Source organism: Hypomesus nipponensis, chromosome 25, assembly GCF_054491055.1.
Source record: "Hypomesus nipponensis isolate SF chromosome 25, ASM5449105v1, whole genome shotgun sequence".
Taxonomy (NCBI): Eukaryota; Metazoa; Chordata; class Actinopteri; order Osmeriformes; family Osmeridae; genus Hypomesus; species Hypomesus nipponensis.
In genome coordinates, this window is record NC_140385.1 from 502131 (window position 1) to 521972 (window position 19842).

At 52.2% G+C, this 19842-nt stretch overlaps 1 protein-coding gene across 4 annotated transcripts; it reads left to right on the forward strand.

Moving 5' to 3' along the window:
- The first annotated feature begins 367 nt into the window (after positions 1 to 367).
- On the forward strand, positions 368 to 19725 carry corin (corin, serine peptidase). 4 transcript variants are annotated; one of them, XM_084691033.1, is made up of 23 exons: positions 939 to 1423; positions 1646 to 1719; positions 1947 to 2079; positions 3879 to 4157; positions 4798 to 5014; positions 5446 to 5759; positions 6425 to 6538; positions 8057 to 8164; positions 8270 to 8380; positions 8809 to 8931; positions 10635 to 10739; positions 11299 to 11533; positions 11751 to 11893; positions 12077 to 12184; positions 12536 to 12649; positions 12782 to 12892; positions 14527 to 14650; positions 14914 to 15039; positions 15576 to 15625; positions 15882 to 16056; positions 17253 to 17524; positions 17954 to 18087; positions 18222 to 19725. In XM_084691033.1, the coding sequence occupies exons 3-23, from the start codon at positions 1968 to 1970 to the stop codon at positions 18405 to 18407; spliced, it is 3261 nt and encodes a 1086-aa protein (XP_084547159.1). In that variant the 5' UTR covers positions 939 to 1423; positions 1646 to 1719; positions 1947 to 1967; the 3' UTR covers positions 18408 to 19725. The 4 variants fall into 4 exon arrangements, with proteins under 4 accessions (XP_084547158.1, XP_084547157.1, XP_084547159.1 ...); XM_084691032.1 differs by lacking the exons at positions 939 to 1423; positions 1646 to 1719 and adding an exon at positions 368 to 670 and having other exon boundaries at positions 11302 to 11533; XM_084691031.1 differs by lacking the exons at positions 939 to 1423; positions 1646 to 1719 and adding an exon at positions 370 to 670.
- Positions 19726 to 19842: the final 117 nt, after the last annotated feature.

Consider the following 19842-nt stretch of genomic DNA (forward strand, 5'->3'; position numbering starts at 1 on the left):
ACTGTGTGTGTGTGTGTGTGTGTGTGTGTGTGTGTGCGTGTGTGTGTGTGTGTAGGGGGGGGGGGGGGTACCTGTTCGTTAATGTGTTTTTCTGAAAGTAGGCTGAAAGTGAAGTCGCTAGTGGAAGCTTCCACCGCGCGCAGAGAGTTAGGGCTGTAATTACACTAATGACGCTCGAGGGAGCTGCTCCTGTATACAGGGCTAGTATGCGCGTGTCTGTCAAATCCAGCCTTTAATCCCATGTTGACTAGAGAAACACGTGAATTTAGTAGAAAGTTTAGGATTAGAACCGCACTGAACAACTAACAGTGATGTGTTTTTGATATGTGTGCAGGAGTGTGTTTGTGTTCCAGCTGCCAAATTCTCTGGCCCATTAGCCGCACATCAGAGAGAAAAACATGACTTTGTACCCACGGTTAATGGAATGCGGAGGGGTGGTGTGTGTGAGAGTGTGTTAGAGGGTGGAGTTTTACAGCTGTATCTGCGAGGAGGTGACTGGACTAGACTTTTCCTCCGAGTCTCCCCCCTCCCATTGCGAGAGTGCTACCGGGGTTTCACAGGAGAATGATGTGTCGGTGAGGTGAGTTGCGAGCTCCGGTGTCCGGTCATGTCATCCACGCGGGCCCCAGCGGACTCGGAGGCATGTCCACGCGTCACATTCAGCGGCAGGGTAAGGAACTTCTACTAGTCTCTTACTCTCACTTCTAGTCCTTTTATCTTTTATTATTTCCGCCACTGTTGTGCTTCCCTCTCACTCGGACCGGCCGTGTCGGTTGTTCTCCGGTACATTCATGAATTGGTTGAGAGCTCAAACCGATTATACATCAGAAGAGTAACAGCGTCCAACAGAGCTGAACTCACGAGCCTCCCCGCTTGGACAGCCCGAAGTCAAGTGCGCGCGAGGTACTCCTATTAGAGGCGCTTGGGGTGTGAAAAGTCTGTCGAGCACTCGCGCACAGCTGGTGGGAGACACACACGAGCCCCCCGGCTGCTGCTACTCTCCCTCGCGCCGGGCGCTAAAAATATCCGATCTCTTCTCGAGAGAACCATCAGGTCCCCCCGAGCCTGAAGCGGGGGCACGCGCGCTGCTGAACGGAAAGTCTGAAGCAAAAAATACCTCTCTAGTTAAAAATAAACGGACCAACCGACCGGGGACTGACGGGCAGACCGGGCGGCACGCGGAGCATTTTGAGCAGGGTCCTAGCGGCCGTCACGTAGCCGAAGTGGGACAAGGAGGGACCGGAGATCTCCTTCGAATCATTCGTCATGTTAACGGTTCTCCGAACCCGGTGGATTGATTGACTATGACGATAGTGTGCCGCTTGCTATTCTGCACATTCAACCAGACTTGGAGGGGCAACGGGCCAGCTCAGTGGGCAACCGGAGATCTCTCCAGTGGAGTTCATGTGTTGTGCGTTGTTAGGTGAGAGTTCAACCGGCGAACCTGAGGGTTTTCCGTCATTAACGGTAAAACAAACCACAGGAAACAGAGTCCTACTCTTTTCCTCGGTCAGTGCGGCAGGTTCAGAGCGAGGTAGGACCCTGCAGGTGCGAGGGCCCTAGGTTAAAGGGGAGACCGGCGCAGTCTAGTAAAAGTCGGTGTTGTTGTAAGTTGAGTTAAACATGCCGCTCTCCTCGCGGCCAGGGTTGTTTGGATGTTCCGTTAACGGGAAGCCGTGTGCGTGCGTCTGAAAGTCTTCAGGGAACGCGGTGGAACAGGTAAGGATATGGAGAGAAGCTGGAACTTTAACGAAGATAGGCCTAGATAACCCTAAAAATAGGCCTACGGTAAACAATCTGGAGAAGTGATAGATCACAAATATTATCATTGTAACCATGGCGTGGTTTTAACGGCATTGTGGTTGTCTAATGTTTGTTTGTGTGTAAATGTGGTATGTGCGTGTGCGTGTGCGTGTGCGTGTGCGTGTGTGTGTGTGTGTGTGCAGGCCTCTGGTCTGGGGGAGGACATGGGGGAGGGGTCTTCTCACAAGCCCAGCGTGTCTCGCTGCCCTCGGCTGGCCCTCTACATCCTGCTGCCCTCAGCTGCCCTGCTGCTCGCTGTCCTGCTGCTGCTCACAGGTACACACACACACTCACCACACACACACCACACACACACTCACCACACACACACCACACACACACTCACCACACACACACCACACACACTCACCACACACTCACCACTCACACAAGAGACCCACACACTCACCGCTCACACAAGAGACCCACACACTCACCGCTCACACAAGAGACCCACACACAGTCTGTAAAGGAGGGTCCAAGAGGGAGACAGTGAGGGAGGTCAGAGGGAGGGACATGTTGACTAGATGGAGGTTAGGAACATAACTAGGTTTGTTATCTCTCACCCACTCATGTCCTCACAGTTAATGAAGCATACACACACACACACATAAACACACATATAGACACACACACACAATGCTAACCTTATCCGAAACACACAACTGTTATCTTTCTGTGTGTACTGTGTGTGTGTGTGTGTGTGTGTGTGTGTGACTGGTCAAGCCCCACTTGGATTGTAGTGTTTGTGTGTGTGTCTGTCTGTGTGGAAACATTCTGCATATTTAACATTGGTCCTCTGAACTCTGATTGACTGATTATATTCATGAATTAACAGCAGCCAATAATGACGCAGACAGGCTGCTTAGTGAATCATTAGTGTTCCATAAGGCCTTCTCCACACACACACTCACTCACACACACACACACACACACACACACACAGTACACACACACACAGTACACACACACACAGTACACACAGACACCACAACAAGAGTTGTGTGTTAATATTCATGTTACTGTGCGTCATGGAAGTGTTGCCCATAGTGATGATGAAGAGCTGCAAAGGGAAAATTTCTTCATCAGTATCTCTGATCGTGTGGCTCTGTGCTCTGAGGCTGAGTGTGTTTACGTGTTTGAGTTGTGTGTGTTTGAGGGTGAGTGAAGTGTGTGTGTGGGTAGTAAAACTGAATGAGCTTTTAAAACATTGTTCCCCAAGGGCTTTTAAACACAAACACACAAGTACACACACACAAGTACACACACACACATTCACACACTGCTGCATCTGGCTATCTGATGGACCTTCTGTTCTTCCACACCTCCCCCTCTCCTCTCCCCCTCTCCTTTCCTCTCCCCCTCCCTCCCTCTCTCCCTCTCCTCTCCCTCTCTCCCTCTCCTCTCCCCCTCCCTCTCTCTCTCTCCCCCTCCCCCTCTCCCCTCCCCCTCCCCCTCTCCCCTACCGCACTCCTCTCTTTCGTCTCCCTCTCCCCCTCTCCTCTCCCCCCTCCTCTCCTCTCCTCTCCCCCTCCTTCTCCCCCTCTCCTCTGCCTTTCCCCATCTCCTCTCCCCCTCCTCTCCTTTCCCCTTCTTCTCCCCCTCTTTTCTCCCCCTCTCCCTCCTCTCCTCTCCCCCTCTCCTCTCCTCTCCCCCTTCTCTCCCCCTCTCCTATCCCCCTTTCCCTCCTCTCCTCTCCTCCTCCTTCCCCTCTCCCCCCCACCACTCCTCTCTCTCCTCTCCTCTCCCCCTCCCTCTCCCCCTCTCCTCTCCCCCTGTCCCTCCTCTCCCCCTCCCTCTTCCCCCTCTCTCTCCTCCCCTCCTCTCCTCTCCCCCTCCCTCTTCCCCCTCTCTCTCCTTCCCTCCTCTCCTCTTCCCCCTCTCTCCCCTCCCCTCCTCTCCTCTCCCCCTCCCTCTCCCCCTCTCTCTCCTCTCCCTCTCTCGTCTCCTCTCCCCCTGTCCTCTCCTCCTCTGTATCTCTGTGTGTATCTGTGTGTGTGTATCTGTGTGTGTGTATCTCTGTGTGTGTGTATCTCTGTGTGTGTGTATCTCTGTGTGTGTGTATCTGTGTGTAGGGATCAGTGGTTTCAGGCAGTCTGGCCCGCTGCTGTCTCACTCTACTCGAGTACCAGACACCACCTCCACCTCCACCACCTCCACCGCCGTTACCGGCAGCTTCTCTCTCAGCCCTACTGGCACAGACCCTACCACCGGGAGAGATGAGAGCAGCAACCTGACCTCCTCCATAACCCTTGCCACCCTGTCTCCTGATTGGGTGACCTCGATAACCTCACTGAGTACCTTTTGGCCAATCAGCACAACACCAGGAACTCTTAGCCCCGTCCCCGACCAAGGTAATGCTCTTCACTGGTCCCATACTCCCTCAGTCTGTCTGCTTGTTTTCTTTCTCTCTCCACCCTTATCTCTCTCTCTCTCTCTCTCTCTCTCTCTCTCTCTCTCTCCCTCTCTCTCCCTCTCTCTCTCTTTCTCCCTGTGTTATCATTGTGTCTTTACCATCAGTCATGTAGGGAATGGAGGGCTCCAATCAGCATGTATCTCTGTGTGTGGGTGGGTGTGTATGTGTGTGTTTGTCCTTTACTCTGGTGGAGACGATGGACAGAATTCTGATACAGTGTCCTCCACTTTGTCCTGAGACAGAGAGAGAGAGAGAGAGAGAGAGAGAGGGAGAGAGAGGGAGAGAGGGTTAAACGTAGAGAGAGAAGGGAGAGGGAGAAAATCAGTTTGTCGTATTCAAAGCCTATGAAGGTAAATCATTTAGTAAATCTCTTTTTCTCTCTCTCTCTCTCTCTCTCTCTCTCTCTCTCTCTCTCTCTCTCTCTCTCTCTCTCTCTCTCTCTCTTTCTCCGCTCTCCACCTCTCAATCTGGCTCTCTTTCGCTGACGTTCCCTCCTTGACTTTGATCAGACAACAACAATGAAACAGCAGATTCAAGAGTCTCCTTTCTCCTCTCATCTCCTCTTCCCTCCCTCCCAGGTGGGTGTACTGACATCATCGAGCCTCAGTGTCACATGCTTCCCTACAACCAGACGTGGGCGTCGCCTGCCGTTGCCGTGGTGAAGGCATCAGAGGTGGAGATGTTCCTGCGTTTCTTTGGTTACCTGAACCGTCTGGGCTGCTACAGACACATCATGCTGTTCGGCTGCACCCTCGCACTCCCACAATGCATAGCGGCCGACCACAGCCAGGAGAGGTAGGAGGGGGAGGGAGGGGGGGAAAGGAGGAGCTGAGTGGAGTTGGGGGGAGGAGGAGCCTGGGGGGGAGGAGGAGCCTGGAGGGGGTAGGAGCCTGAGGGGAAGGAGGAGCCTGGGGGGAGGAGGAGCCTGGGGGGAAGGAGGAGCCTGGGGGGAGGAGGAGCCTGGAGGGAGGAGGAGCCTGGGGGGAGGAGGAGCCTGGGGGGGAGGAGGAGCCTGGGGGGAGGAGGAGCCTGGGGGGAGGAGGAGCCTGGGGGGGAGGAGGAGCCTGGGGGGAGGAGGAGCCTGGGGATATATTCTTAACTCCATTCATGTCTCAGCTTTCTGAGGGGGAGGGGAGTGTTCCTCTCCTGAAATAGACTCCAGAGTCAGGAAGAACACACACACACTGTTGTCCCCCCCACACTCACACACACTGTTGTCCCCCCAGGCGTGTGCTGCTGCCCTGCTCTGGGTTCTGTGAGGCAGCGAGGGAGGGCTGTGAACCCGTCCTGCAGATGTTCAACGCCTCCTGGCCAGACTTCCTGCGCTGCTCGCAGTTCACCACACCAGCCACGCCCCCAGGCCACTCCGGGGCCACACCCCCAAACTCCCCTGGAGCCACGCCCCCAGACCCCCCCAGGACCACGCCCCCAGAGCCCCCCGGAGCCACGCCCCCAGAGACCCCCGGGGCCACACCCCCAGACAGCCCGTCTGGGCACACAGCCCTCTGCTATTCCCCCCGACAGGTCAAAGACAAACCATGTAAGACACGCACATACATACACACATACACACTCTGACCATGAATCTGATGAATCTGAGCCTAACCTTAATAACTAGTGTTAAGGCTTCTGAATCTGATGAATCTGAGCCTAACCTTAATAACTAGTGTTAAGGCTTCTGAATCTGATGAATCTGAGCCTAACCTTAATAACTAGTGTTAAGGCTTCTGAATCTGATGAATCTGAGCCTAACCTTAATAACTAGTGTTAAGGCTTCTGAATCTGATGAATCTGAGCCTAACCTTAATAACTAGTGTTAAGGCTTCTGAATCTGATGAATCTGAGCCTAACCTTAATAACTAGTGTTAAGGCTTCTGAATCTGATGAATCTGAGCCTAACCTTAATAACTAGTGTTAAGGCTTCTGAATCTGATGAATCTGAGCCTAACCTTAATAACTAGTGTTAAGGCTTCTGAATCTGATGAATCTGAGCCTAACCTTAATAACTAGTGTTAAGGCTTCTGAATCTGATGAATCTGAGCCTAACCTTAATAACTAGTGTTAAGGCTTCTGAATCTGATGAATCTGAGCCTAACCTTAATAACTAGTGTTAAGGCTTCTGAATCTGATGAATCTGAGCCTAACCTTAATAACTAGTGTTAAGGCTTCTGAATCTGATGCCATAATGTCGGTTTTCCTCCCCAGCTGTGTGTGGCGGGAATGACCACTTCCTGTGCGCAACAGGAACATGCATCCCCAGGAAGCTGGTGTGCAACAGCTTCAACGACTGTGATGACTGGAGCGACGAGGCAGACTGCAGTATGACACACACACACAGATACACACAGACACACACACAGATACACACAGATACACACACACAGATACACACAGATACACACACACAGATACACACAGATACACACACACAGTTACACACACTCAGTTAAACACACTCAGTTACACACAGATACACACAGATACACACACACAGTTACACACACACAGTTACACACACGGATACACACACATTAGTGTGTATGTGACAGAAGGGCAGAAGATCAGGCTTGACCAGACGTGTAATACCACCATGCCATGCTGCACACACACACACACACACACACACACACACACTCCCTGACAGACAGTAAATACCAGCACTGATGAAGTGTGAGAAGTCAAACACAAGGCACACACACACACAGACAGACGTGGGGGCATGTCTGGACCTGTGTGTGGCAGCTGTGGTGTCAGGGAGCTGGTTGTCATAGCGATGTAATGAGGGTGTAGGGTGTGAGTGTTGGAATGCAATGAGAGGATCAAGAGAGCAGAGGAACCAGGAAGCCCTTCCTCTTTTTCTCTCTCTCTCCCTCCCTCTCTTTTCGTCTGCTTCTTTCTCTCTACCCCTCTATTTCTGTCTCTTCTTCATGTGAAAGAGGGAGGGACTGAGGGAGGAGGGAGGGAAGGGGGGAAGGGAAAAGGGAGGGAGATAAATTATAGATGTGCTGACATAGGGCTGGGCGATATGGGTAAAACATTATCTCAATAGATATTTATATTTCCATTCGATAACAATAATGAAGACGATAGACCACAGATCTGTAGTAGCTAAATAAGTCTCCTCCTCAACCTTTTTCCCTACACTCAGCATAAAGTTTAGGCAGCGCGGTGTGAGAGAAATGTTTGCGGCCAGGGAGCACGTACCTGGGGTCAAGTAACTTAAGCTTTTTAACAATACCTTAATATTGAGGGAAGTCATTACTTTATAATAAAATTATTGCCCAGCCCTATGCTGACAGATGTTAAATACTCAGGCATGAAGGTAGTGAATGGGCAAAACTTAACATGAAAGTTCCATGAAGCAGCATGTCCCTGCAGCCTAACCCTAACCCTGTCCCTACCACTACCCCTGTTCCCAACCCTGTCCATACCCCTACCCTTGTCCCCTGTCCCTACCCCTGTCCCTCTTCCTACCCCTGTCCCTACCCCTACCCTTGTCCCCTCTCCCTACCCCTGTCCCTACCCCTACCCTTGTCCCCTGTCCCTACCCCTGTCCCTCTCCCTACCCCTGTCCCTACCCCTACCCTTGTCCCCTCTCCCTACCCCTGTCCCTACCCCTACCCTTGTCCCCTGTCCCTACCCCTGTCCCTACCCCTACCCTTGTCCCCTGTCCCTACCCCTGTCCCTACCCCTACCCTTGTCCCCTGTCCCTACCCCTGTCCCTGTCCCTACCCCTGTCCCTACCCTTGTCCCTAACCCTGTCCCTGTCCTTACCCCTGTCCCTGTTCCTACCCCTGTCCTTACCCCTGTCCCTAACCCTTGTCCCTGTTCCTGCAGCGTGTGAGGCGGGGAAGTTCCGCTGCGGGACGGGGCGCTGTCTCGACCCCGCTCTGCTCTGCGATGGATACGACGACTGTGGAGATGTCAGCGACGAGCAACACTGTGGTGAGCACACACACACACCTGTACACACACACACACACCTGTACACACACATACCTGTACACAAACATGTGGGTAGGTGAACTGTGTGTGAACTGTGTGTGTCAGTGTGTGACCTGGAGAAAGAGTATCGCTGTGGAGACGGTCGCTGTGTGACCAGAGACTGGGTGTGTGACGGAGACCATGACTGTCTGGACAAGAGCGACGAACTCAACTGCTGTGAGTATCCAGGACCACCCCTCCACACTGACCCCACCCTCCACCCTGACCCCACCCTCCACCCTGACCCCACCCCTCCACCCTGACCCCTGACCTCCACCCTGACCCCACCCTCCACCCTGACCCCTGACCTCCACCCTGACCCCACCCTCCACCCTGACCCCACACCTCCACCCTGACCCCACACCTCCACCCTGACCCCACACCTCCACCCTGACCTCCACCCTGACCCCACACCTCCACCCTGACCCCTGACCTCCACCCTGACCCCACACCTCCACCCTGCCCTCCACCCTGACTCCACACGCCCACCCTGACTTTCACCCTGACCCCTGACCTCCACCCTGACCCCACACCTACACTTTGCCCTCCACCCTGACCCCAGCCTGCAGCAGTGTAATGATGAGTGTTGTGACCCCTGACCCCAGCGTGCAGGAGCCAGGGTCTGCTGGAGTGCCGGAGTGGTCAGTGTGTCCCCAGCGCCTTCCGCTGCGACGGGGAGGATGACTGCAAGGACGGCAGTGACGAGGAGAGCTGCAGTCCTGACCAGAGTAGTACACACACACACATGTATATACACACACACACACACACACACACATATATATATATATATATTAGTGCTGTCAGTTAAATGTGTTATTAACGGCGTTAACGCAAACTAATTTTAACAACGTCAATTTTTTTATCGCAAGATGAACGTTCTTTTTGGCCTAGCAAACTTTTTAGTTTTTTCACATGCTGTTGCAACACCTAGTCACATTAGAAAAACGACAACGCCACACCGGATCTAGCTAGACCGGAAACAAAACAACAGGCACGCTGCACACACTTGTTTGGGCTTGCTAGCCGGCTAAAGAGTAGTAGCAGAGCCCGTTTACGGATATTAGACATTCTCTTGTAGTAGGCTAACATTACGTTTTGCGCGGATGGCGAGCACAAAATGCGGAAATCGATGCCAATAAGATTCTGAATGGAAAGTTTACTTAAAAAAAGTTGCCAAATGGTTCCATTGACAAGACCAAAGTGATCTGTGTGTTTTGTCGTTGTGAACTGAGCAATCATCGCAGCACGTCGAGTCTGAAATACCCCTTGATGGCCAAGCACACAGCTGATGCGAATTCTTCGCCTCCTCGTCAAAGCCAGGCGATTGCAATGTTGTTTTCAATTTAAAAAAACATTTGCACTAAGCAAGCCAATCCACTTTTCCATGTTGATAAGAGCATTAAAATTAGAAAAAATAATGGGAAAAAAAGAAATCAAGGGACATTTAGAATAGATAAAAATGTGCGATTAATTGTGAGTTAACTATGACATTAATGCGATTATCGCGATTAAATATTTTAATTGTTTGACAGCATTAATATCTACACACGTGTATACCATATTTTCCGCCCTTAAAAGCAAAATTAATTAATTTTCAAAAAAACGACAGTGCGCTTTATAATCCAGAGCGCCGTATATATGGATTAATTCTGGTGTTTACTGACCTCAAAGCGATTTTGTGGGGTACACGGCGCTCTGTTAAAATGTTTTAGTACGACTTTGGTAAACTACAGAGCCGCACCGCTTGCAGCATTACGGCTAACGTAGTCAGGAGTGTCGCGGAGTAAAACATAATGTGCTTCACCATAATATTTCAGTGTGTGTGTATGAGGACCCCAAAATGGCATAGAATTAGAGGGATTTGTGGACGAGGGATGAACTGAAAAGGTGAGTGTATTGTGTTGTATTTTAGTTATTGTGAATACGCTAACGTGTGATTTAGCGGTTTCAGACAGTTTTTATTATGTGTTACAACTGAACAAGATTGGGAGTTATTGTGAACACGTTTAATAGAGTTTGACCTGACTGATGGTTTTGTTTCGCTTAATGCGCCTTATAGTCCGGTGCGCTTTATATATGAAGAAAGATAGAGAATAGACCCTTCATTGACAGTGCGCCTTATAGTGCGGAAAATACGGTGTATATATACACACACACGTGTATATATATATATATATTAATCTTAATTGTGTATTTATTTATTTTTATTACTTGTATCACTTGTTTTATTGTTTTTATTATTATTTTTTTGTATTGATTTTATGTAAAGCACATTGAGCTGCAATTCTTGTATGAAATGTGCTCTATAAATAAAGTCTTCTTATATACACACACATGTATATGTATATCCATACACAGTGTACAGTGCGTACTTGCATACGGTACATGGTTTGGAATGTAAGGCCTGTCTCCCCCCTGTCTGGTCCAGGTAAGGGGGTGTGTGCTCCTGGTCAGCCCAGCTGTGTCTCCTCCTGCCCCCCTGCATGTGGCACCCAGGGCCCCTGCGACCCCCGCAACTCCACCACCAACTGTAGTAAGACCCGTCTGTGTGTGTGTGCGTGTGTTTGACTGACGTGAAGCTTGGTTGTGTATGAAAAAAAGGCTAAAGGTTTTAAGCAAACCTCTCTTTTGAGAGGCTGCAGTACTGAGAGGCTGCAGTAGTGAGTGGCTGCAGTAGTGAGAGGCTGCAGTAGTGAGTGGCTGCAGTAGTGAGAGGCTGCAGTAGTGAGTGGGTACAGTAGTGAGTGGCTGCAGTAGTGAGTGGGTACAGTAGTGAGTGGGTACAGTAGTGAGTGGCTGCAGTAGTGAGTGGCTGCAGTAGTGAGTGGGTACAGTAGTGAAAGGCTGCAGTTGTATCTGTGCGTTAGAGGTGGGAATCTTTTGGTACCTCACTATTTGATTTGATTCAATTCTTGGGGTCACGGATCGATTTTTTATAAAATAAATAAATTAATAAATAGTTAAAATAAAAATGTGTGAATGTGAATCGATTGTTCCCCCCACCCCTACTGTGTGTGTGTGTAACTGTGTGTAACTAACTCTGTGTGTATCAAACTGTGTGTGTCTATCTGTGTGTGTGTGTGTGTGACCAGCAGGTCGCTGTGAGCCCATCACCCTGGAGCTGTGTATGAACCTGCCCTACAACTCCACCAGCTTCCCCAACTACCTGGGGCACCAGTCCCAGAGAGAGAGCTCTGTGAGCTGGGAGAGTTCCCTGTTCCCCGCCCTGGTCCAGACCAACTGCTACACTTACCTCATGTTCTTCGCCTGCACCATCCTGGTGCCCAAGTGTGACTCTGTCACACAGCACAGGGTCCCTCCATGCAGGTGAAGAGGAGGGGGAGGAGAGGGAGAGGGAGGGGGGAGGAGATAGTAGGGATGGGGAGGAAGAGAGGGGAGGTCCACGTTACCCCTACAGTTCAGCATTTGACCACATTTGTGTGTGTGTGTATGTGTGTGTGTATGCGTGTGTGTATGCGTGTATGTGCATGTGTGTGTGAGAGCGTGTGTGTGTGTGTGTGTGTGTGTGTGTGTGTGAGAGCAGGTCGTTGTGCCTCAGCTCTAAGCAGCGCTGTGAGTCTGTGCTGGGGATCGTGGGGCTGCAGTGGCCAGAGGAGTCCAACTGCTCTCAGTTCCCTGAGGAGGGCAGCAACGTCACCTGCCTGCTGCCCGACCCCGACGTACACGGTGTGTGCGTGTGTGTGTGTGGAAACCACTTTGGGTGTGTGACTGTTAGTGTGTTTGTGTGTGTGTGAGGGATGAGATCTGTGTAACTTGTAATTTTAAGAACACTATAAGGAAAGAACATGAAGTGCCTTGATAAAATGTGTGTGTGTGTGTGTGTGCGTGTGCGTGTTGCCGTGGTGACAGAGTGTTCTCCCAGTCACTTCAAGTGCAGCTCAGGCAGGTGTGTGTTAGCCTCCAAGCACTGTGATGGACACACCGACTGTGACGACCACAGTGACGAGGACAACTGTGGTGAGACACACACACCTACATACACACACACCTACACACACACACACCTACATACACACACACCTACATACACACACACCTACACACACCTACATACACACACACACAGACACACACACCTACATACACACACACAGACACACCTACATACACACACACACACACACACACAGACACACATACACACACACACCTACATACACACACACACCTACATACACACACACCCTAGATACACACACACAGACACACCTAAATACACACACGCACAGACAGACACACACACCCAGGTACCCAGCCTCACTCACACACACACACACACGTGTGTGGTGTGTATCCTGTGTGTTGCAGGGTGTGTGGAGCGAGGCCTGTGGGCCTGTCCGTCCAGCAGGGTGTGTATCAAACCCTCCATGATCTGTGACGGCTTCCCTGACTGCCCTCTGCTGGAGGACGAACACAACTGCTGTGAGTTGCTCTGCCTGGAAGGGGGGGGGGGGGGGCTACCAGCCAGGAGGGGTTGTGTTGTAGCTGTGTGTGTGTTACAAACCCAGGTGTGTGTGTTGTTGGTGTGTAACTGTGTGTGTAACTGTGTTCCAGCGATGTGCAGTGATAACGAGCTGGCGTGTAACAACCATGAGTGTGTTCACCGCACGCTGTGGTGCGATGGCAGAAAGCACTGTTCAGACAGCTCCGATGAGTGGGACTGTGGTAAGAACACACACACTCATATATATAATATATATGTATGTATATATATGTATGTATATATATATATATACCCTGAGCCTACACAGAGTTGTCCCCCCCTCCAGTGTCTCTGTCTCCAGGAGAGAGCTCCCTGCTGACTGTGTTCCCCCCTCCAGTGTCTCTGTCTCCAGGAGAGAGCTCCCTGCTGACTGTGTTCCCCCCTCCAGTGTCTCTGTCCCCAGGAGAGAGCTCCCTGCTGACTGTGTTCCCCCCTCCAGTGTCTCTGTCTCCAGGAGAGAGCTCCCTGCTGACTGTGTTCCCCCCTCCAGTGTCTCTGTCCCCAGGAGAGAGCTCCCTGCTGACTGTGTTCCCCCCTCCAGTGTCTCTGTCTCCAGGAGAGAGCTCCCTGCTGACTGTGTTCCCCCCTCCAGTGTCTCTGTCCCCAGGAGAGAGCTCCCTGCTGACTGTGTTCCCCCCTCCAGTGTCTCTGTCTCCAGGAGAGAGCTCCCTGCTGACTGTGTTCCCCCCTCCAGTGTCTCTGTCTCCAGGAGAGAGCTCCCTGCTGACTGTGTTCCCCCCTCCAGTGTCTCTGTCCCCAGGAGAGAGCTCCCTGCTGACTGTGTTCCCCCCTCCAGTGTCTCTGTCCCCAGGAGAGAGCTCCCTGCTGACTGTGTTCCCCCCTCCAGTGTCTCTGTCCCCAGGAGAGAGCTCCCTGCTGACTGTGTTCCCCCCTCCAGTGTCTCTGTCTCCAGGAGAGAGCTCCCTGCTGACTGTGTTCCCCCCTCCAGTGTCTCTGTCTCCAGGAGAGAGCTCCCTGCTGACTGTGTTCCCCCCTCCAGTGTCTCTGTCTCCAGGAGAGAGCTCCCTGCTGACTGTGTTCCCCCCTCCAGTGTCTCTGTCCCCAGGAGAGAGCTCCCTGCTGACTGTGTTCCCCCCTCCAGTGTCTCTGTCTCCAGGAGAGAGCTCCCTGCTGACTGTGTTCCCCCCTCCAGTGTCTCTGTCCCCAGGAGAGAGCTCCCTGCTGACTGTGTTCCCCCCTCCAGTGTCTCTGTCTCCAGGAGAGAGCTCCCTGCTGACTGTGTTCCCCCCTCCAGTGTCTCTGTCTCCAGGAGAGAGCTCCCTGCTGACTGTGTTCCCCCCTCCAGTGTCTCTGTCTCCAGGAGAGAGCTCCCTGCTGACTGTGTTCCCCCCTCCAGTGTCTCTGTCCCCAGGAGAGAGCTCCCTGCTGACTGTGTTCCCCCCTCCAGTGTCTCTGTCTCCAGGAGAGAGCTCCCTGCTGACTGTGTTCCCCCCTCCAGTGTCTCTGTCTCCAGGAGAGAGCTCCCTGCTGACTGTGTTCCCCCCTCCAGTGTCTCTGTCCCCAGGAGAGAGCTCCCTGCTGACTGTGTTCCCCCCTCCAGTGTCTCTGTCTCCAGGAGAGAGCTCCCTGCTGACTGTGTTCCCCCCTCCAGTGTCTCTGTCTCCAGGAGAGAGCTCCCTGCTGACTGTGTTCCCCCCTCCAGTGTCTCTGTCCCCAGGAGAGAGCTCCCTGCTGACTGTGTTCCCCCCTCCAGTGTCTCTGTCTCCAGGAGAGAGCTCCCTGCTGACTGTGTTCCCCCCTCCAGTGTCTCTGTCTCCAGGAGAGAGCTCCCTGCTGACTGTGTTCCCCCCTCCAGTGTCTCTGTCCCCAGGAGAGAGCTCCCTGCTGACTGTGTTCAGGACAGCTGTTCACTACCAGGTGTGTGCTGATGAGTGGACACCTGAGCTCAGTGCTCTCACCTGCTCACAGCTGGGTTTAGGGTAAGGTCAGTAGCTAGACACACACACAGCTACACACACACCTACACACACACCTACTCACACACAGCTACACACACATCTGCTCACTCACACACACACAGATGGAAACGTACTCTCATAGAAACAGAGAACCCAGAAAATAAGATTTATTTGTCCTGCCTACTATTTATTATCTCTGTGTGTATGTTTTGTTCTTGTGTGACTGTGTGTATATGGTGTGTGTGTGCATGGTGTGTGTGTGCATGGTGTGTGTATGTCTCCAGTGCTCCAGTGGCAGTAGAGATGGTTCCAGACCCCCCCGGGGCTCCCCGGCGTCGCTGGCTCCATGTTCACCCAGAGTGGAGCCAGAGGAATGGCTCGGCCCTGCAGGGCTTGCTGGAGAAGAGAGGGTAGGAACCTAGAACCTGCTGGAGGAGAGAGGGTAGGAACCTAGAACTCGCTGGAGGAGAGAGGGTAGGACCCTACAACCTGCTGGAGAGAGGGTAGGAACCTAGAACCTGCTGGAGGAGAGAGGGTAGGAACCTAGAACTCGCTGGAGGAGAGAGGGTAAGAACCTAGAACCTGCTGGAGGAGAGAGGGTAGGAACCTAGAACCTGCTGGAGGAGAGAGGGTAGGAACCTAAAACCTGCTGGAGGAGAGAGGGTAGGAACCTAGAACCTGCTGGAGGAGAGAGGGTAGGAACCTAGAACCTGCTGGAGGAGACAGGGTAGGAACCTAGAACCTGCTGGAGGAGAGAGGGTAGGAACCTAGAACTCGCTGGAGGAGAGAGGGTAGGAACCTAGAACCTGCTGGAAGGGAGAGGGTAGTGAGGGAGGAGAGGGAGAGGAGGAGAGAGGGAGAAGGAGGAGGAGGTAGGGATGAGGAGGAGAGAGGGATGGAGAGGAGAAGAGGAGTCCTGAGTTACTGATGCTTGTCTGCTCTACAGACACTCCTGTCACTCCAGGAGGAGAGTGGCTGTCCTCTGCAGCAGTGAAGGTGAGTTACACACACACGCACCATATACACACACACACACACACCATATACACACACACCATATACACACACCATATACACACACACACACACACACCATATACACACACTTACACACACGCACCATATACACACACACACACACCATATACACACACACACCATATACACACACACCATATACACACACACATACCATACATACACACACACACACACCTGGACTGGTAACCCTAGTAACCCTGCGTCTCCCCAGAATGTGGGCGTCGGCCTGCAGGGCGCGTGTACAAGCGTGTACTGGGGGGGCGTGTGTCCCGGCCGGGCCGATGGCCCTGGCAGTGCTCCCTGCAGAGCGAGTCCAGCGGTCACATCTGTGGCTGTGTCCTGATCTCTGCACGATGGGCCCTCACGGTCGCACACTGCTTTGAGGGGTGAGGGAGTGTGTGTGCGCGTGGGAATGTGTGTGTGTGTGTCTATTTGATGCGTATAACAAAGAAATATGTACACTCTAATATGACTGTGTATGTGTGTACGTGGTGCGTGTGTGTGTCTCTGTGTGGTGTGTGTGTTTCTGTGATGTGTGTGTGTCTGTGGTGTGTGTGTGTGTCTGTGATGTGTGTGTGTCTCTGTGGTGTGTGTGTCTCTGTGATGTGTGTGTGTCTCTGTGATGTGTGTGTGTCTCTGTGGTGTGTGTGTGTCTCTGTGATGTGTGTGTGTCTCTGTGGTGTGTGTGTGTCTCTGTGGTGTGTGTGTCTCTGTGGTGTGTGTGTGTCTCTGTGGTGTGTGTGTGTCTCTGTGGTGTGTGTGTGTCTCTGTGGTGTGTGTGTGTCTCTGTGGTGTGTGTGTGTCTCTGTGGTGTGTGTGTGTCTGTGGTGTGTGTATCTCTGTGGTGTGTGTGTGTCTGTGATGTGTGTGTGTTTCTGTGATGTGTGTGTGTCTCTGTGGTGTGTGTGTGTGTCTGTGGTGTGTGTGTCTCTGTGATGTGTGTGTGTCTCTGTGGTGTGTGTGTGTCTCTGTGATGTGTGTGTGTCTCTGTGGTGTGTGTGTGTTTCTGTGATGTGTGTGTGTCTCTGTGGTGTGTGTGTCTCTGTGATGTGTGTGTGTCTGTGATGTGTGTGTGTCTGTGGTGTGTGTGTGTCTCTGTGATGTGTGTGTGTCTCTGTGGTGTGTGTGTGTCTCTGTGGTGTGTGTGTGTCTCTGTGGTGTGTGTGTGTTTCTGTGATGTGTGTGTGTCTCTGTGGTGTGTGTGTGTCTCTGTGGTGTGTGTGTGTGTCTGTGGTGTGTGTGTCTCTGTGGTGTGTGTGTGTCTCTGTGGTGTGTGTGTGTTTCTGTGATGTGTGTGTGTTTCTGTGATGTGTGTGTGTCTCTGTGGTGTGTGTGTGTGTCTGTGGTGTGTGTGTCTCTGTGATGTGTGTGTGTCTCTGTGGTGTGTGTGTGTCTCTGTGATGTGTGTGTGTCTCTGTGATGTGTGTGTCTCTGTGGTGTGTGTGTGTCTCTGTGATGTGTGTGTGTCTGTGGTGTGTGTGTGTCTCTGTGGTGTGTGTGTGTCTCTGTGGTGTGTGTGTGTCTCTGTGGTGTGTGTGTGTCTCTGTGGTGTGTGTCTCTGTGGTGTGTGTGTGTGTCCTAGGAGGGAGAGTGCTGATCAGTGGAAGGTGGTCCTGGGCATCACCAACCTGGACCACCCGTCCCCCCACCGGCAGAGCAGCAGTGTGAGGCGCATCATCGCTCACCCCCGCTACAGCCGGGCCGTGGTGGACTACGACATCAGCATGGTGCAGCTAGCCCGGGCGGTGCAGGTCACCAGCTACGTGCAGCCGGTCTGCCTGCCCCACCCAGGACAGCTGCCCATCCCAGACACCTACTGCTACATCACAGGCTGGGGACACATGGGCAACCGCAGTGAGTGGAGCTACACACTACACACTGCACACTACCACACTGGCACACTGACACACTGGCACACTGCACACTGTACACTACACACTGACACACTGACACACTGACACACTGACACACTGACACACTACACACTGCACACTACACACTGACATACACACACACTACACACTGACATACACACACACTACACACTGACATACACATACACTACACACATACATACACACTACACACTACACACTACACACTGACATACACACACACTACACACTACACACTGACATACACACACACTACACACTACACACTGACATACACACACTACACACTGACATACACACACACTACACACTACACACATACATACACACACACTATAGTCACAAGCACCCCCCCCCCCCTCCTAAAGGCCAGGTGTGCTGTCCTCAGTGCCCTTCAAGCTGCAGGAGGGAGAGGTGAGGATCATCTCCCTGCCTCAGTGCCAGGCCTACTTCGACACCAAGACCATCACCTCACGCATGCTGTGTGCAGGCTACGAGGCAGGCACGGTGGACTCCTGCATGGTGAGTCTGTCTGACTGTCTGTCTGTTTGCCTGTCTGTTTGCCTGTCTGTCTGCCTCTGTCTCTCAAGAAACAGTGCTCAAATACTGTGTTTGTGGTGTGTGTGTGTGTTTGTGATGTGTGTGTGTGTCTCCAGGGAGACAGCGGAGGGCCCCTGGTGTGTGAGGACCCGGCAGGGGGCCGCTGGCGTCTGTTTGGCCTGACCTCCTGGGGCTCAGTGTGCTTCTCTAAGGTGCTGGGTCCTGGAGTCTACAGCAACGTCACACACTTCACCCAGTGGATCCACAGACAGATCTACCTGCACTCCTTCCAGCTCAACTAGCTCTCTCTCTCTCACACACACACACTCACACACACACACACACACACTGTCTGGTATGCGCATCCCCACTCCCCCTGCCAACCACCTAAGTGTAGAGTCTGAAGAGGAGGAGCTTTTTTCTCTACTTCCTGTGTCCCACCGTCAAAGGAGGAAGGGGTGTTTTACTTCCTGTGTCCCACCGTCAAAGGAGGAAGTGGTGTTTTACTTCCTGTGTCCCACCGTCAAAGGAGGAAGTGGTGTTTTACTTCCTGTGTCCCACCGTCAAAGGAGGAAGTGGTGTTTTACTTCCTGTGTCCCACCGTCAAAGGAGGAAGTGGTGTTTTACTTCCTGTGTCCCACCGTCAAAGGAGGAAGTGGTGTTTTAGGAAGGCTTGTTCCACACGTTACCACTGTCTTTGTCTGTTACAAACACTTATATACGTATACACACTCATACACACACACTTAACACACACACACTTATTTACACACTCATGCACACACAGCCTTAGTTGTGCTCTCAACATGTGTGTGTTCAGAATACATGTACAGTACGTACCTAGGGTGTGTGTATGTGTGTGTGTGCGTGCACACATTCAGCGGTGCCTATAGCAATCCTTCTCTCCTGTCTTCAGCGATAGTTTGGTCAGAGGCAGGAGGCTGGGATGGGACCTTCTAGAACTCTCCTGGAGGTCTAGAAAACGTTGTGTGTAGCTTCAGGGGCAGCAGCTGTTAGACTGTGTAGAGCAGAGGGCAGCAGCTGTTAGACTGTGTAGAGCAGAGGGCAGCAGCTGTTAGACTGTGTCCAGCAGAGGGCAGCAGCTGTTAGACTGTGTCCAGCAGAGGGCAGCAGCTGTTAGACTGTTGAGCAGAGGGCAGCAGCTGTTAGACTGTGTCCAGCAGAGGGCAGCAGCTGTTAGACTGTGTAGAGCAGAGGGCAGCAGCTGTTAGACTGTGTCCAGCAGAGGGCAGCAGCTGTTAGACTGTGTAGAGCAGAGGGCAGCAGCTGTTGGACTGTGTCCAGCAGAGGGCAGCAGCTGTTAGACTGTAGAGCAGAGCTCCCTTCACATTACTAATGCTAGTAAAGATGAGTAGAGTTTTGTGTGTGTCTTGTACTGTGGTTTATGTCATTAGTGTACCTGTGTGTGTCTGTTGACACCTGTATGGTCTGTGTATTCAACATTCCAGAGTAACTGTTTGTGATTTTCTAAGCCTGTTTTTCTACCTCTGGTGTTTTATATGTGAGGTGTGTTAGAGAGTATAGCTCTCCACTGTCTGCACTTCTGACCCGCACACACACCACCCTGCAGCAGGAGAGGAGGGGGAGGAGAGGAGAGGGAGGGGGAGGAGGAGGAGGAGGGGGGGGAGCAGGGGGGGGGGCAGGAGGATGTAGTATACTTTGCTGACCCTGTTAGTGTTTAAACTTTCTATCTTGTATCTGACTAATAAACTTTGT